Source organism: Mirounga leonina, unplaced genomic scaffold, assembly GCF_011800145.1.
Source record: "Mirounga leonina isolate KUSES-001 unplaced genomic scaffold, KU_Mleo_1.0 Mir_101414, whole genome shotgun sequence".
NCBI lineage: Eukaryota > Metazoa > Chordata > Mammalia > Carnivora > Phocidae > Mirounga > Mirounga leonina.
Genome location: NW_023270121.1, coordinates 1,344,063 through 1,358,332, shown reverse-complemented (window position 1 = coordinate 1,358,332; position 14,270 = coordinate 1,344,063). Strand labels below are relative to the sequence as shown.

The window sequence follows — 14,270 nt, the reverse complement described above, 5'->3', positions numbered from 1 at the left end:
AAGAGGAGGGAATGCTTCCAAACTAATTTTCCAAGGCAAACATTTTCCTGATACAGAAACCAGACAAGGACACCACAAAGAAGAAAATTACAGGACAATATCCCTGATAAAAATAAATGTAAAAATCCTTAACAAAATATTAGCAAACCAAATTCAACAATACATTAAATGCATTATATACTATGATCCAGTGAGATTTAATCCAGGGATGCAAAGATGGTTCAACATGCAGAAATCAATCAATGTGATACCCCATATTAACAAAATAAAAGATAAAAATCATACAATCATCTCAATAGATATAGAAAAAGCATTTGACAACATTCAACATCTATTTTTGATAAAAACATTTAACAAAGCAGATATAGAGGGAATGCACCTAAACATAATAAAAGCCATATATGACAAATCCACAGCTAATATAATCAATAATGAAAAGCTGAAAGATTTTCCTCTAATATCAGGAATAAGACAAGGATATCCACTCCCCCACTTTTATTCAGCATAGTTTTAACAGTCCTAGACATAGAAATTAGGCAAGAAAAAGAAATACAAGACATAAAATTTGGAAAAGAAGAAGTAAAATTGTCACTATTTGCTGATGACATGATACTATATATAGAAAACCTAAAGAATCCACCAAAAACTGTTAGAACTTATTATACATGAATTTAGTAAAGTTGCAGGATACAAAATTAGTACACAAAAACCTGTTGCATTTCTATATACTAATAAAGAATTTTAAGAGAAAAATTTAAAAAATAATCCCATTTACAATCACATCAAAAAGCATAAAGTACCTACAAATAAATTTAACCAAAGAGGTTAAAGATGTATATATTAAAAAATATAAGTCATTGATGAAAGAAATTGAAGAAACACAAATCAATGGAAAGATATTCTGTGCTCATGGATTGGAAGAATAAATATTGTTAAAATGTCCATACTACACAAAGCAATCTACAGATTCAATGCAACCCCTATCAAAATTCTAATGACATTTTCCAAGTATCTAGTACAAGTAATTCTAAAATTTATACGGAACCACAAAACGCCCTGGATAGCCAAACAATCTTGAGAAAGAACAAAGCTGGAGGTATCACCCTTCCTGATTTCAAACTATACTACAAAATTATAGTAATCAAAACAGTATGTTACTGACATGAAAACAAACACATAGATCAATGGAACAGAATAGAGAGTGCAAACATAAACCCACAAATATATGGTCAACTAATTTATGACTAAGGAACTAAGAATATGCAATAGGGAAAGGACAGATTCTTCAATAAATGGTATTGGGCAAACTGGACAGGTACCTGTGAAAGAATGAAACTGTATCACTATCTTACACCATATTCAAAAATCAACTCAAAAGAGATTAATGACTTGAATGTAAGACCTAAAACCATAAAACCCCAAGAAGAAAACATAGGTGGTAAGCTCCTTGACAACAACTTTAGCAACATGTTTTTGGATCTGGCACCAAAGGCAATGGAATTAAAAGCAAAAATAAATAAAGGGAACTATATCAAACTAAAAAGCTTTTCACAGTGGAGGAAACTCAACAAAACTAAAAGGTAACATACTGATTGAGAGAAGATATTTGCAAATTATATATCCAATAAGGGATTAATATCCAGAATGTATGAAAACTCATACAACTCAATAACAACAACAACAAAGAAACAAAGAAACAATTTCATTAAAAAAATGGACAGAGGATTTAAATAGGCATTTTTCCAAAGAAGACATACAGATGGCCAACAGGCATATAAAAATATGCTTAGCATCGCTATTTATCAGGGAAATGCAAATCAAACCCACAAGGAGATATCATTTCATACCTGTAGAATGGGTATTATCAAAAAGTCAAGAAATAACAAGTGTTGGTGAGGATGTGGAGAAAAATGAACCCTTGTGCACTGTTGGTGGGATTGTAAAATGGTGTAGCCACTATGGAAAACAGAATGGAGGTTCCTCAAAAAATTAAAAACTACCATGTGATCCAGAAACCCCATTACTGGGTATCTGTCCAAAGAAAACAAAAACACTAATTAAAAAAGATACATATACCCCTATGTTCATTGCAGCATTATTTACAATAGCCAAGATATGGAAACAACCTAAGTGTCCATCAATGGATGAATGGACAAAGAAGATGTGATACACACACACACAATGGAATATTAGTCAGCCATAAAAAGTAAAATATTGCCATTTGTGACAACATGGATGAAACTTGATGGTATTATGTTAAGTGAAATAAGTCAAACAGAAAGACAATTACCACATGGTTTAACAGATATGTGGAATCTAAAAAGCAAAGCAAACAGAACTCAGACTCATACATACAGAGAACAGATTGGTGGTTGACTGAGGGGAGGAAGATTGGGAGGAATGGTTGAAAGGGATCAATAAGTAAAATTTCCAGTTATAAAATAAGTAAGCTGTGGGGAGTATAATAATATTGTATTAACTTTGTGTGGTAACAGATGGTAAGTAGATTTAATGTGGTGATCATGTTGTACACTTGAAACTAATATATTGTATGTCATTTATACTTCCATAAAAAAGAATAGATTAAACAAATAGACTTATAACAGGTGAAGAGATTGCATTAGTAATAAAAAATATACCCACAAATAAAAGCCCAGGTCCAGATGGCTTCACTGATGAATTCTACCAAACATTTACAAAATAATTATTACCAAATCTTCACAATAAGAGAAGTCAGAGATTAGTAAATTCTGTGAGATTTAGCCCATTTCTTTTTATCTTTTGTAGCAAAATTAATTCCTTGGTTGAATATGATTTTGGTGATTTTTTGTGTGGCACTATTCAGATAACTAAGACATGCTTATGCTGACAGAAGTGGTATGGACAGTAAAGGCAATTCTTTATCTGATATGCATATCTATTACTGTAAGGAGAAATATTCTGACTCCTCTGTGAAAGAAGGGTTCCAGTAATCAATTTACCACTTGGCAGGTAGTTGGCTGCACCAGGAAGTGTTGCCAAATACATGGGTCAGCATTGTCCTCTGCTGTGGGAGTTTTGGACAGCTGGCAGTGGCAGTAGCCAGGTCAACCTTGGTAATAGGAAGGCAATGTTGTGGAGCCCAGTCATAGTATCCAACTTGGTCACCATGACAGTGTATGGACCCATGGAGTTTCAGATGGAGAGTAATATCTTCAGGAACTGTACTTAGTGGATTATGCCTAGGATCCTCATACACATCTAGTTTAGGTGATTTAGATGATGAGATTTCAACTTTTGAGCTAATGCTGTAATGAGATGAGATTCTTGTGAATATTGGGAGAAGGTGAAGATGTTTTGCATTTGGGAAAGAAATGAATCTTCAGGAATCAGAAGGTGGATTGTGGTAGGCAGAATTTTAAGATCGCCTACCAAATTGCCAGCTGGTTTGCATACATACCTTCTTCCAGTTATTTAATCAAGCACTAATCCATGTGTTTCTGTGAAGCCATCTGCAGATATAATTAGTGTCTCAAATCAGTTGACTTTAACATAGGAAAATTATCTAGGTGGCCCTGACCTAATCACATCACCCCCCCCCGCTTTTTTTTTTTTTTTTTTTTTTTTTTAGAGAGGGAAGGGGAGGGAGAGAGAGAATCTTAAGCAGGCTTCATGCCTAGCACAGAGCCCAATGTGGGACTTGATCTCACAACCCTGAGATCATGACCTGAGCCAAAATCAAGAGTCAGATTGATTCCCCCCAGGCACCCCATATTATCCCTTTAAATAGGGGTCTAGAGTCAGATACAGAGAAGTCAGAGATTAGAAGCATGAGAAAGAGTCAATGTGCTGTTATGGGCTTGAAAATGGAGCAAGCCTTGTGGTAAAGAATGTAAGCTTTTATAAGCTGAAAACAGCTCAGCTGTTAGCCAGTAAAAATATGCAGTACCACAGTCCTATAGCTGCAAGGTACTGAATTCTGAAAACACCTTGATGTCAGCCTGGTGAGAGCCTGAGCAGAAAGCACAATCATACATTGCAAGACCTCTGGCCTACAGATGTGTGAACTAATAAATGAATGTTTTGTTAACCTCAGTGTGTCGTAATTTGTTGTGCAATAGTAAATTATTATATCATGGGATACAAAATCTGCACTGTTATTAATTTTCTAATTTAAATTTTTCCAAAGTCCCTGATCAATCTTTTAATCATTGCATATTGGTCAGAGTAGATCCATACCTACAGCCATGAAGAGTTATATACAAAGACCCATATGAACCACATAGCATTCCACCTACTGGTAGCATGTTTCTTTCCCAGTGTTTTTCTGAGTCATTCCTGAGTGGGGTTATAGTGCAGCAGACATCCATTTACATCTACTATCAACATACCAAGAAGATACATCCACAAACTGGATCATTGTTTTATCCCTCTTCTAACTGGTTATGAGGAACTCCCATGAGGCCATACATGATGGTTGAGAGATAAAGACAATGAAATAGCAGGAATTGGTATCATGTAGTTTACTTGTGCCATTTTTATGTACCCAAGTCCAGTCTTTTAACCCATTTGCCAGTGCTCACACAAAACTTTACTATTCAACAGAGTAAATAGAAACAAATTCATAATGGATGTCTCATTCATACAGAAAATTAATACCTCATGGCCAGGTGTTAAGTCTCTACGAGGGTCTGGCAGCAAGTGAGCACCTTCTCAAATGGAGACTAATTGCTGAAAGAAGAGGGCACGGTTTGCTCAAAAACCCTAGGAGTGTGTTTTTTTAATTCTATTATTGGGGATTTTTAAGGCTGCATAGACTCTGTATAGCAAGAATATAATACAGTTGGGTCTGCAGGGTCATGAGGCTGAAGTCTCAGAGAAACTTGCACTATAGCCTGGACCTACTGTAGATCTTTTTCTTGCTCTGGGTACCACTTAAAATTGGAAACCATATGGAGTCCAAGCACAAAACCAATATGATATATGTTGTCTCTAAAATCTAAGGCCCTGATTCCCACAGGCTAACTGGAGAAAGATCACCTGCAGGTAGCTCAACTGTTATCCCTCCATGGCAGCTCCTTAGCCTGGCCTCCCACTGGCAGACATACTGTTCCTTTATGATGCTGTACTCCTGTGGCATACACAGAGTCCTCCACTGGGTCCCTTTACAGCACATATACCACAGTTGTTTAGTTTCACTTTACAGAGCTTGTCTTCCTGGGGTTGAGAAGTTCCACTCTGTCCAGCCCAGGAGCTCTCCTTGGTGCTGGTAAACACTGTTAGACAATTAAAATTATTTGTCCAAAGTTAATTATGTAGATAGGGGCTAAGCTTGGGAAAAAACTTAGGGTTCCCAAATTAGTCCTTATTATCTATGCTTTTATTAAATACCTACTATTTGTCAGGTACTGTGTTGCGCACTAGGGTTACAAATATGAAATGGGCTGGATAAGTTTTGAGATGCAAAGAATCCAATAGTGTTTCTCAGTTTTTTAAAACCACAGCCCACAGTTAGAAATATATTTTTGTATCACAACTCATGTTACACACACACACACACACACACACATCTGAAACACAAATTTCATATAATATTCACCATACCTGCAATTTGATATTTTCTATTTGCCTTTATTCTATCTTATTTCCTTAACAATTTGCAAGTCTTGATTCACTGAATTAAATTCAAGACTTACCAATGCATGGGAAAGTGGTAACTGCAGTCTGACAAACATGGGTCTATTTAATAATCTGTGATGTGTATCTTATATGGTGCATATATTTATACTTTCAGGTACATATTTTATGGGAAGGTGGGAGTGGAGAGCCTGAAAAGAGTCTCCATCTAAGCCAGTGGTTCTCAAACTTAAATGTGCATAGGGATCACCTGGGGGTCTTGTTAAAATGATCCTAACTCAGTAGGTCTGAGGTAAGGTGAGATTCTGCATTTCTAATTAACTCTCAAGTGATATTGATGAGCTGGTCCATGCACCACATGTTCACCAATAAGGATCTAAAAATAAAATATATTTAAGGGTTGGCTGAATTGCTAAATTGGGGCCTGAAAAGTTTCCTGGGCGATAACTCAACCTAGGAAAGAGTTTGCAGATATTAACCTGTAAGAATAGCACAGCTTTTTTTAAAAAAGCTTTTATTTATTTATTTTTATTTATGAAAGAGCATAAGTGGGGGGAGGGGCAGAGAGACAAAAATACTCCCCACTGAGCCCTGGACCCAACGTGGGGTTCTATTCCAGGACCCTGAGATCATGACCTGAGCTGAAGTCAGACACTTAACCAACTGAGCCACCCAGTCACCCTAGCACAGTTTTATCATACAGATTTTTTTTCCTGGTCTAGCCTGCAATATCTGAATTTGATGAGGATATTCATGTATGCAAAAACACACACAAAAAAAACACATAAAACACCATTGCAAGTAGCACTGGTGGGATATTCACAGGTAACTGAATAACTATAACTCAAGTGGGGAAAGAGCTTTATTCACACTTCTATAAGGGTCAAGGGTAGGTGGGCATTGGCTCTAGAGAAATTGATAGGGCTTTGGCACCTAGGCCTCCAGATCATTAGACAGTATCAGTAATAAGTACAGAACCCAGGAGAAAGGGCACAGTGCCCAGCAGACATGGAAGTATCCAGGAGACAATGACATTCATCTTCTAGCTGCCTAGATTTGTTACTGGGCACAGGTGAGACCTTCAGTCCCGCTCCAAGTGTCTGATTCCATCCATATACCTGCTGCTGCATGGGAATGGTGTGGGAGCCTCCCCCCCGCCCCGCCCCCACACAAGTATCTGGTAGAGGCTGGGTTACAACAGAGCTCACATACTCAGTACCTCTAATCCACTTGGCAGGCCCACGAAGCAAGTAATATCCCCATTTCACAGATGACTACATTGACCTTTATAGCAGTGGGTCTGTTATAATTGTCAGGTTGATTCTTCTAGCTATTAGTCCTAGAAATGTGAGTTTTACTTATTATTGTATGTTCTGACAACAGGAATTTTAAGTGTCTTCACTGCCCTCTTAAACTCACAGAACAGTTCAATCACTTACCATGTTTTCTTTTCTGATTTTAGTTATTTTTTAATTATGACAAACATAATTCATATATTTAGGAAAAAGAGATGAGTGACCAAATAAAAAGAATCACACATGGTGGGAGCCATAGGATGGTAGAGGACTCAGAAGGAGCAGCAGTGCTCACCGACATGGTTACAACTAGGGGAAGACATGGGGTTGGGCATGTCTGCTGAGGAATGCCATGGAAGTACCTAACCATGAGGTGATTGAACTCATTTTTGAGTATGGGTGAGTCCTATTTTGGCTACCATGCAGGAAAAACCATTGCTTACTTTTTAGTGTAACACACTTTCAGAGTTTTCTCTGTGCACGAATGCATTATGTAAATATTATATTCTTACAAAAAAAATGGGCTGATACTGCATATGGGGTTCTGAAAGTGGTTTTATCTTTATTGTTATTTTGGAATGTACCATGAACATCTTTTCCATGCACATGGATGAAAATTCCCTACTGAAAGGCAGAGAGCATTATAGTTGGATCAAAAGGCTGCTGGTAACAAGAGTGACACCTAAAACAAAATATCAGCTTAAGGTTAAAGCACATAGCCTGGCAAATGCCTGCCAGGGAAAGCAGCGGCAGCAATATTCTCATCAGAGAAAACAAAATTGAAGGCCAAAGGCATTAAAGATATGGGATATCATGTAAGCCTCTTTGGCCCCTACCTCCACCCCTCACCCCCCTGACACCCCGTTGCCCCCTTGGGGCAAACGGATCCTGTACATCTCTTTGCATCCAATGAAAACCACCCATTTTCTGTTTTTTCCTTAGCTCTTCCTGAGCCCTTGACATATCTCCACATTCTCTCATCATCTCCTCACTGCCCAAGTGCCTTTCCTGTAAGTCCTCCTGATAGTCCTTGGGGGAATCATCTGTCTCCCTGTCTGTTTTTCTTTTTGCTTTCCTGGGCACGTAATCTTCAGCGGGGCGCTTCTCAGCAGCCCGTGGCTCACTCTCAGGCTTTGCCAGGGATTCTGGCTTGCCCTCACCGTGTGGTTTTCCCTCATTTTCAGACTTGCCCTGCTTTTCTTGCTTTCCCTCATCTTCTGGTTGTCCCTCATCATCTGGCTGTCCCTTATTCTGGAGCTTTCCCTCATGCCCTGGCTTCCCCTCCACTTCCAGCTTTTCTTCCTCATCTGATTTTCCTTCATCTTCAGGCTCTACGTCATCTTCTGGCGTTCCCTCGATTTCCAGCTTTCCTTCATTTTCATTGTAGAGTTTTTCCATGTTGAGATTTTCCCTTCTTTTCCTTGTCCTGCGGGGTAGGGTGGGATAGGGGGTTAAGAGAAGTCAAAAGAGACAAGGGAGACTGAGGACGTGGAGGTGGAGTGCAGGTGCTGATGGTACTGGCATCCTTCCCCTTGGCTGGGTTCCCCTGACCTGCCCAAGCCCTCCAAGGGTGTCTTCTGCCCACCCTTTACCCCACAATTCATCCCACAGGTGAGAGCCAACCATTTCCCTGGCAGGCCCTTTGCACCATCCCTCGGTGTGGCCGGGTGGGTGCAATATACATGGTGGTGAGATGAGCAGTGGGACCTTCAAATTCTGCCCAAACTGTGCCCTCCGCACCCTCCCCCCACCGTTCCTGTCCAGTGCCCCTCCTCCCTTTCACTCACCTGCAGGGATTCTGGACAGGTTCCTCCTCCTTTTCTAGCCTTGCAGAGTGCTGGGGACAGACACAGAGACCTGCAGACAGAGAGAAGACGGGCAGGGCCTGTGCACTCAGCCTACTGAGGTTTCTTTCCCGAATCTGAGTCCTACTCAAGCAACATTTCCCTCTCCTACCTCCCCCGCATCCCAGCCGCCATTAATTTTCAGGCCTCAGACTCCAGACCAGGATGCTTTCCAAATGGTTTGGGTCTCTGTGTCTCCCTCCCCCGCAGGCAAGCCGCCCACCCCCACCCCCTTTCCGCGGAGGTCAGTATTTCCTTTTAGGTGCAGAGTGTGAGAGGGGGTTATTTCTAGAATATGCCTACATTTCACTGTCGCACTGCGGGGGCGTCTCCTCCCATTTCAGGTCCAAAAATGCATGGAGGGCGCACAGGAGGGGCGTCGAGGAGGCGGCGGGGTGCTCTCTCCCCACCTGCCCACGTCCGCGCTGCATCCCCCTCCCCACCGACCTCCCGGACCCCTCCCCACCCCGCGCTGCTCACGGATCCTACTGCCATCCACCTCCACCCCAGCCCGGGGCCGCCAGCAGCGCCCACCTTCACACTGACCTGCTCGCCGAAGCCCGCTCGCCCCTCGCCCGCCGCCCGGGCAGCTCAGGGAGCTGGTTCCGCGCGGGCGACGGGAGCGGAGGGCGCAGGGACCGGACCGCAGGGCGGGCGAGCGGGCGGGCGCGGGGGCTGCTGCCCACGTCGGCGCCCAGCCGGTCACGTGAGCGCCGCGTCACCCGAGCTCGGTCCCCCACCCCGCCCCCTCACCCCCATCCCCAAGGGACCGAGCAGCCGCACACGGTGGGGGGCGGGGTGGCAAAGGGGGAATCAAGGCGAGAGCAGGAGCCCGGAGGCTTCCCGACCGCAGGTGCTTCACCTGGCGCATCTCAGGTCCTCGCACAGCATCCCTCTGCGAGGTACGTCATTGCCAGGTGTGACCGCTGATCACAGGGACGGTACCCGACTTTGCCAGGAGCGCTCAGCAGCTGAGTCCCACAGGCTGCTTTCAAGAGCGGCTCTGCCTGACTCCAGAGCCCAGGTAGTAGTGCCCACCGGGAAGCGGCGCTGCCACCTTGAGTAGCTGTGTTCCTGGGCCTCTTCTCTCAGTCCACACGTTCTCTCTCCCTGAGAGATTTCTGTTCATTTCCCTCTAAGCACAGATGATTCTCAAATCTCCATCTCCAGGCTATTTCCTCCCCTTAGCCCCAGACCCTTTTTGCCAACTGTCTATTGGATACCACTGCTTGAATGTCCCCGACGGACCTCAAAATCCATATACCCCAACCTGCTTTCAGCAACTTCCTTCTCACCTTCTCCCTTCACTTCTCTTCACACTTGAAACTTGCACTCCAATATTTGACCTGTTCTCATGTAGAATGTCAGCTAAAAAAGAAAGCATTAAAATATTCTTTTAAAATGTATCACAGATGAACAGATCTATCGTAAATCTTGGTCTACAACAGTCTTTATCATTAACCCTTTGTCCCTCTTTTCTTTCCTTTCCTCCCCTTTATTTTTTTCCCCTTCCCTTCCCTTTCCTCTTTCATACCGTGAAACCACCACCCAACTCAAAAACTAGAAAACTGCCAAAACTATATTGTTACAGTGTAACACCATATACTTGGTTTTGACATTGTGACTATAATGTGTCTTGGTTTGGATCATGTTTATCCTGACTGGAGTTAACTGAACTTCTTGTATGCATAGATTAGTGTGTCCCCTTATGAGTAATTTTTAGCTTTTATTTGTTCAAAAATTCTTTCTTCCTGTTTCTTTTTTCTCCTTCTGGGATTCCTATCATGCGTATGTTAAGTATGCTTCATTGTGTCTCCTGGTTCTTTTAGGCTTTGCTAATTTTTCTTCATTCTTTTTACTTTTTGCTCCTCAGACTGGATAATCTCAATTGATCTATCTTCAGGGTAACTGATTCTTTCTTCTGCCTGCTCAAATATGCTGTCAAAACCCTCTAGTGAGGTTTTCACTTCAGTTATTTTCAGCTCCAGAATTTCTATTTGGTTCCTTTTTATAATTTCTATCTCTATATTCTATCTTTCTGCTGATAGTTTATATTTGCTGAGGCATTTTCCCCTCATTTCCTTAGTCTTTTGCCTATGGTTTCCTTTAGCTCTTTGAGCGTATTTAAGAAAGTTGATCTAAAATTTTTTTCTAGTTTGTCCAATACATGAACTTTCTTATACTCAGTCTAATAATTTTTTTCTTTCCTGGAAATAGACCATACTTTCTTGTTTCTTCATATGCCTCACAATTTGTGTTGGAACCTAGATGTTTTGTATATTAGAAAATGTCAACTCTGTAAATTAGATCCTCCCACTTTCCAGGGTTTGTTATTGTTCTTTATTGTTGGTTCTTTCTTTGTTTAGTGACTTTTTAAAATATATTTTTTTAATTCTCTAGTCTTTGTCATGTGTGGCCACTGAAATCTGTGCCATATTAGCTCAGTAATCAATTGGTATTTGGACAGAGTTACTTTAAATGTCTAGAGCCAGGCGCCTGGGTGGCTCAGTTGGTTAAGCGACTGCCTTCGGCTCAGGTCATGATCTTGGAGTCCCTGGATCGAGTCCCGCATCAGGCTCCCTGCTTGTCAGGGAGTCTGCTTCTCCCTCTGACCCTCCCCCCTCTCATGTGCTTTCTCTCTCTCTCATTCTCTCTCTCTCAAATAAATAAATAAAATCTTTAAAAAAAAATAAAAATAAAAAATAAATGTCTAGAGCCAACAGAAGAAAAATACTTTCCCAGTCTTTGCAGATGAGCTCTGAGTTGAGGTATTTTTAATGCTTTACTTTCTGCTTGTGCAGACCTTAAGGCCAGCCCAAGGTTAATGTTTAGGGTCTTCTCTGGCCTTTTCTGAGCATGTGTCCAACCTTGGGTATGGACATATACTATTTGATTCCTTAGTATATGTGAGTTTTTAAAGTGTTTTTCCTCCATGTATGTCTTTTCCCCAACTTCTCATACTTACACTTCTCAATCTGTCTATTGTTTATCCCAAATGTTGTTCCTTGCCCCAGGCTGTTTGTGGTAGGCAGACAATTTAAAATTTCTTACCACAAACAGCAGCCTCTTTTTTCACCAAATTTCCCCCTCGTTGTTACAATTTTTATTTTACTAGATTCCAGAATTCTACAAAAGTTGATTCTGATACTTTTTGCCAGCTTATTAGTTGCTTTTGGGAGAGGGGTCAAGTCCCAGAATTCCATTGCCATTTTCAGTAAGGTTACTTTTCTTTCTATTCCTATTCCAATTTGTCAGTGTTGGTAGTTTGTGTCTTTATTGGAATTTGTCTCTTTCATCTATCTTGTCTTACTTATTGTCATACAGCTGTTCATAGTATTACTGTATAATGCTTTGTGAACCTTTAGAGTTAAGAGTCATGTCCCCTCTTTCATTCCTGATTTTAATAATTTGAATCCCTATCTTTTTTTTCTTGGTAGGTCTAGCTATAGCATTGCCAGGTTTTTTTTTTTTCCTTATATTTTCAAAGAACCAGCTTTTGGTTTTAGTGATGTTCTCTATTGTTTTACTCTTTTCTATTCCATTTTTTTCACTCTAATCTTTACTATTTCCTTCCTTATGATTTCTTTGGTTTTAAGCTGATTTTTTCTAGCGATTTAAGGTGAGAATTTAAATTATTGATTTGAGATTTTCATATTTTTAATATAAGGATTTACAACTATAAAATTCCCTCTAAGCACTGCTTAACTACATCCCATAAGTTGCGGTATGTTGTGTTTTCATTTTTATTCATCTCAAAGTAGTTTCTAATTTCCCTCATGATTTCTTCTGATTAAATGTAAACACACTGTTTAATTTCTACATGTTTGTAGATTTTTCAGATCTCCTTATGTTTTCAATTACTAACTTAATTCCATTATTCTCAGAGAATATTATTTGTATGATTTCACTCCTTATAAATTTATATGGTATTTTATTATGGCCTACTGTATGGTCTATCCAAGAGAAAGTACCATGGGTGCTTGACAAGAATGTGTATTTTGATGCTGCTTGGAGTATTTTATAGATGTCTGTTATTCTAGTTGGTTTGGTTTTATTCAATTGTCTTATTTTCTTTTCCTTTTTTTTAAGATTTTATTTATTTACTTTTGAGAGAGAGAGAGAGAGAGAGAGAGAGAGCACAGGTGGGGGTGGGGAGGGAGGGGCAGAGGGAGAAGCATACTCCCTTCTGAGCAGGGAGCCTGATGTGGGACTCGATCCCAGGACCCTGGGATAATGACCTGAGCCAAAGGCGGGCACTCAACTGACTGAGCCACCCAACTGTCTTATTTTCTTGTTGACACTCTTCCTACTTGTTCCATCAAGTTTTTAAAGTGTCATTTTGAAGTCTCCAGTTGCTATCATCAAATTGTCTGTTTTTCCCCTTTTTTTCTGGCAGTTTTTGCTTCATGTATTTTGACATTTATATATGTTTACACATGTTTTAATATATTCCTAATGGGTTGACCTTGTCATTATAAAATACCTTTCTTGTCGAATAATATTTTTTTGTCCTAAAGTCTATTTTGCCTGATATTAAAATAACCACTACTCTTTTCATTACCCTTTGCTGGTATATATTTTCCATCTTTTCACTTTCATTCTATTTATTTCTTTGAATCTAAAGTGTTTCTCTTGTAGAGAGTATGGAGTTGGATTATGCTTTTTTGCCCCATTCTGCCAATTTCTGCCCTCTGACCGGAGTGTTTAATCAATTTGTATTTAATGTAATCATGGATAGGGTAGGATTTACATCTGCCATTTTACTATTTGTTTTCTATATGTCTACTGTCTTTTTTGCTGCTTTATTTCTCCACTATTTCATTCTTTTTTTAAAAGACATTTTTAGTATGCCATTTTAATTCTCTTGTTGTTTTTTAGAAGATTTAAAAAATCATTTTCTTAGTGGTTGCCCTAGGGATTAAAATTAACATCTTAAAACAATCTAATTTTGTCATTTTTAACTTAATTTCAATAGTATTAAAAGGTTTGTTCTAAAATATCTCCATTCCCGGGCGCCTGGGTGGCTCAGTCAGTTAAGTGGCTGCCTTCAGCTCAGGTCATGATCCCAGGGTCCTGGGATCGAGTTCCACATCAGGTTCCCTGCTTGACAGAGAGCCTACTTCTCCCTCTCCTCCCTGCTCATGCTCTCTCTCACTATCTCTGTCTGTCTGTCTCTCAAATAAATAATAAATAAAATCTTTAAAAAAATAAAAAATAAAATATCTCCATTCCCTCCTTGCTCCTTTGTGCTATTATTGTCATAGAAACTACACGTTTAGCCATCGCATACCCATAAACACTGTTTTATAATTATTGTTTTTATGCAGTTTTCCTTTAAATCAATAGGAAAGAGTCACAAACATACATTTATACTGTCTGTATTAATTTTTTACTGCTGCTGTAACAAAGTACCACAAAGTTCATGGCTTAAACAATAGAAGTTTATTCTCTTACAATGCTGGAGGTCATAAATTTGAAATAATTTTATGGGGTTTAACCAAGGTATTAACAGGGC

The 14,270-nt window shown here is 40.0% G+C and overlaps 1 protein-coding gene across 1 annotated transcript; it reads right to left on the bottom strand.

Moving 5' to 3' along the window:
• Positions 1-7,606: 7,606 nt before the first annotated feature.
• On the bottom strand, positions 7,607-8,379 carry TCEAL6 (transcription elongation factor A like 6). The gene has a single exon (XM_035016167.1). It carries the CDS (start codon positions 8,307-8,309, stop codon positions 7,707-7,709), a length of 603 nt encoding a protein of 200 aa, XP_034872058.1. The 5' UTR covers positions 8,310-8,379; the 3' UTR covers positions 7,607-7,706.
• Positions 8,380-14,270: the final 5,891 nt, after the last annotated feature.

Bases quoted from the DNA above. Each gene is read 5' to 3' on its own strand.
- TCEAL6 (XM_035016167.1), bottom strand. From the start codon at position 8,309: ATGGAAAAACTCTACAATGAAAATGAAGGAAAGCTGGAAATCGAGGGA.